Source organism: Naegleria gruberi (genome assembly GCF_000004985.1).
Source record: "Naegleria gruberi genomic scaffold NAEGRscaffold_67, whole genome shotgun sequence".
Classification (NCBI taxonomy): domain Eukaryota; phylum Heterolobosea; class Eutetramitea; order Acrasida; family Naegleriidae; genus Naegleria; species Naegleria gruberi.
Genome location: NW_003163260.1, coordinates 26,144 through 27,435, shown reverse-complemented (window position 1 = coordinate 27,435; position 1,292 = coordinate 26,144). Strand labels below are relative to the sequence as shown.

At 32.0% G+C, this 1,292-nt stretch overlaps 1 protein-coding gene across 1 annotated transcript in view; it reads right to left on the bottom strand.

Annotated features, from left to right (window-relative positions):
* Positions 1 to 998: 998 nt before the first annotated feature.
* NAEGRDRAFT_74101 (uncharacterized protein) overlaps positions 999 to 1,292 on the bottom strand; it is a gene marked incomplete at both ends in the record, with an annotated part of 1,287 nt that continues 993 nt past the window's right edge. The window contains one exon of the mRNA XM_002670747.1: positions 999 to 1,097. Coding sequence (XP_002670793.1) covers positions 999 to 1,097 — 99 coding nt within the window. The remainder of the gene's footprint in view (positions 1,098 to 1,292) is intronic.

Sequence of the window (1,292 nt, the reverse complement as noted above, 5' to 3'; positions counted from 1 at the left end):
TGATTGTGATCTACAATTTGTGATTGTGGATAACCAGTAGTATTTGCTTGTTGTTGTTGTGGCGGATATGTTGTTGTTATTACATTAGGATAATTATTATTATTAACTTTGAAGGAATTAGAGGTAGAAGAAGGAGGAGGCTGTTGATTTACTGGTTGTTGTTGTAGATGATAATTAATATTATTATTAATATTATTATTATTACTAATGATTGAATTTCTATGATTGGGTGGCGGAATTGAAGGTTGATAATTTGGTGGTAGAGGCTGCGGATTATTTACATAATATTGTTGTTGTGGTTGTTGTGGAGGCTGTTGTTGTTGATGAGGAGGATGATGATGATTTACTGGTTGTTGTTGTTGTTGTTCATAGCCAAATAATTGTTGATTGGAAGTTTTATCTAAATTTCTGCTATTTGATCCGAACAAGGCAGCAATAAATAAACTGATCATGATGATGATTGGATTCAACTAATCTATGAGTATTCTTGTATCACTTTTAGCCGGACTTTTTCAAAGCCAATAATTATTTTGCTTAGTTGGCGCTTTTTTTTTTCTTTGAAATGATGGAAATTATTCCCCTTTCCTAATTTGATTTTCATCACGGAATAAAAAATAATATTTTATATTATTATTTTTTTTGATTTAAAAAATATTCGAATTACAAATGTTACCGACAACCTTGCCTTCCACTTCAACTTTTGCATCATCCAATAAATTATTCTCGGCTACATCATCATCATCATCGAGTGGATATGTAAAATACAACAATAAGAAATCAATTTTAACCAATTTAAGATCAAATTCCTTGTTTTATTGGTTTCTTGGTTTAATTCTCTCCCTTCCATATGCTTTCTATCATTATGTACAAATATATGAATCATCGTGGATACATTTAACGTTGGGAACGAGATTTGGATGGGGATGGATGTCATCGGAGAAGGTTTGGAGTTTACTTCATCAAATGGGAGAAGAAGGAAGGTATCATCATATAATGTATCAAGGAGTAGCCTTGTTTATAGTTGTGGCCTTTGTTAAATTATTTTGGAGATTTGATAAGAGAGCACTCTGGGTCAATCTCTTGTTTGGACTTTTCGTCTTGTCGAGTTTGATGGAAAAGATCATGATTGGAGTACTTGTTCATAGAGCATTATATATGGAGACTGCACAGGGTGAGAAGGAATTTAATTCGGTGCTGGATTTTTCGAATGAATATTCTTCAACTATTACTTGGTTGAATTTTATTGGAAAGAGTGATATTTGGATGGTCATGATGATTATTATTGATATGAT